General features: G+C 57.7%; 1 protein-coding gene across 2 annotated transcripts in view; it reads left to right on the top strand.

Moving 5' to 3' along the window:
• The window catches only part of ACTR1B (actin related protein 1B), a 10,574-nt gene that overhangs the window by 550 nt on the left and 8,342 nt on the right, over positions 1-1,682 (top strand). The window contains exon 1 of one of the 2 annotated variants that reach the window (XM_040623553.1): positions 1,143-1,302. The exons of the other annotated variant lie outside the window; for it this stretch is intronic. Coding sequence (XP_040479487.1) covers positions 1,255-1,302 — 48 coding nt within the window. The 5' untranslated portion in view covers positions 1,143-1,254. Of the gene's footprint in view, positions 1-1,142; positions 1,303-1,682 lie in introns of those variants that run through there. 2 annotated transcript variants of the gene reach the window in all.

The raw sequence follows: 1,682 nt of genomic DNA, 5'->3' as shown, positions 1-1,682 counted from the left end.
TATATATATACTCTTTGGAGACTCTCACACATGCAACATTCTGTGTCTGGCTTTCTTTGCTTTGACTTAGCCCTGTGTCCTGATGTGTTTCATATGAGATTATATAAAATTTCATTATGTTTAATGGTTGCACACTGGCCCATTTTATGAATGCATACTTACAATTCCACTTGCATAAAGTTCCCAAATGGGCAAAACTAACCTTTGGTGTTAAAATTCAGGAAAGCAGTCACCTCAGAGGAGGAGCCGGGCAGCGACTGAGAGGAGCGGGTAGCTTCTGGGGTGCTGGTCACGCTCTGTTCCTCAAACCCACTTACGGTTACACAAATGTGCCCATATTGTAATAATTCATTGATACGTGATTTCTGCACTTTTCTGTATTATGTGGTGCTTCACTTTGACCAAATTTAATCTCACAGTTTAGTGGGAAAGGAGTAAGGAGAAGCAAATAACTACGGCTCAGTTTGGTAAATGAATTTAGGACTCGAGCCCTTGCACTGTGGCGGCCGCAAACCCCAGCTGTTGCTAGCTGGATAGCCCCGGGCTAGTCCCAGAGTTGTGAGGCCCCTCGGTTCCCACATCTGCAAAATGGCAATAAGAATACAGCTACCTGATAGTTATTGCAAGGATTTAATATAATCTATGTAGACTGGGTGGAAGTACTCCGCAAACACATAGCAGGTGTTCGATTAACGCCAGCTACCAAGTTACCCCAGAATTGTAATTTTCATACGGAAAAGGATTCTCCCCAGGGCTCGGTAAAGAAATGCTTTGGGTAAACACCCAGCGCCGGCCTCCTAGAGGACTACGTGCTCACGAAATAGCGTGGTCGCAGACACTGCCGCTCGGGAACGAAGTCTTCCCGGACAGGTAACTCTCAGACACCCCCTTGTCTCTGCCCAAGTCCCCTTTAAGAGCTGAGCCATGACGTCACCCTCCCTACACGGCGCAGCCTATCTTGGAAGCGCCCCGGCAGTACTTCCGGGAGGCCTCAATTGGCTGGTCAGCTCCCAGAGGCCCCGCCCCTTTGCCTGCAGCAGGCCCGGGGCGCCCGCCGTCAATCCGCACAAGTGGGAGCGGTGATTGGCCGGGGTTGCGGGGCGCCCTCCAGCAAGCCCCGCGGAGGCTGGCGTAGGCTGCGCGCGCGGGATGGGAGGGGCGCGGCACAGTATCTAGAGCCGCGGCGGTCCAGGTCTGCGCGCCCGCCGGTCCCTCTTGCAGCCCCCCGCTGGGAGGGGCCGGCCCGGGCGGGCCATGGAGTCCTACGACATTATCGCCAACCAGCCCGTGGTCATCGACAACGTGAGGCCCGACAGTCGGGGGGGAGGACGGGCGCCCTGCCCCGGGGGCGCACGCGGCGGCGTCGGGAGGGACCCCAGCCCGTCTCGACTAGTCCTCCTTGCACTGCCCGCCCGCCACGTCCGCCAATGGCTCTCCTGCTCACCTGGCTTTGTAGCCCGGGCCTTGGGGTGTGCCCCTCCACCGGTGCAGCGGAGCTCCCGCCCGTACCCTCTCCGAGCCCGGCGGGGAGGTACTGGAGAGGCAGGAGACCCATCTGCCTGGCGGCACTTGATCAGCATCGGGAGTGCTGGAGTGACAGCCTAACGGCCCAGCCATGCGCCTGTGTGTCAGGCCTGGGGTCGCACTCTGGACCCTTCTTGGCTGGGGGGGGGGGGGGGGGG

The sequence above is a fragment of the Ursus maritimus genome, unplaced genomic scaffold, assembly GCF_017311325.1.
Source record: "Ursus maritimus isolate PB19 unplaced genomic scaffold, ASM1731132v1 scaffold_6, whole genome shotgun sequence".
In the NCBI taxonomy this organism is placed as follows: domain Eukaryota; kingdom Metazoa; phylum Chordata; class Mammalia; order Carnivora; family Ursidae; genus Ursus; species Ursus maritimus.
Note: the sequence above shows the minus strand (reverse complement) of the source record. Positions and strands in the feature narration are given on the sequence as shown.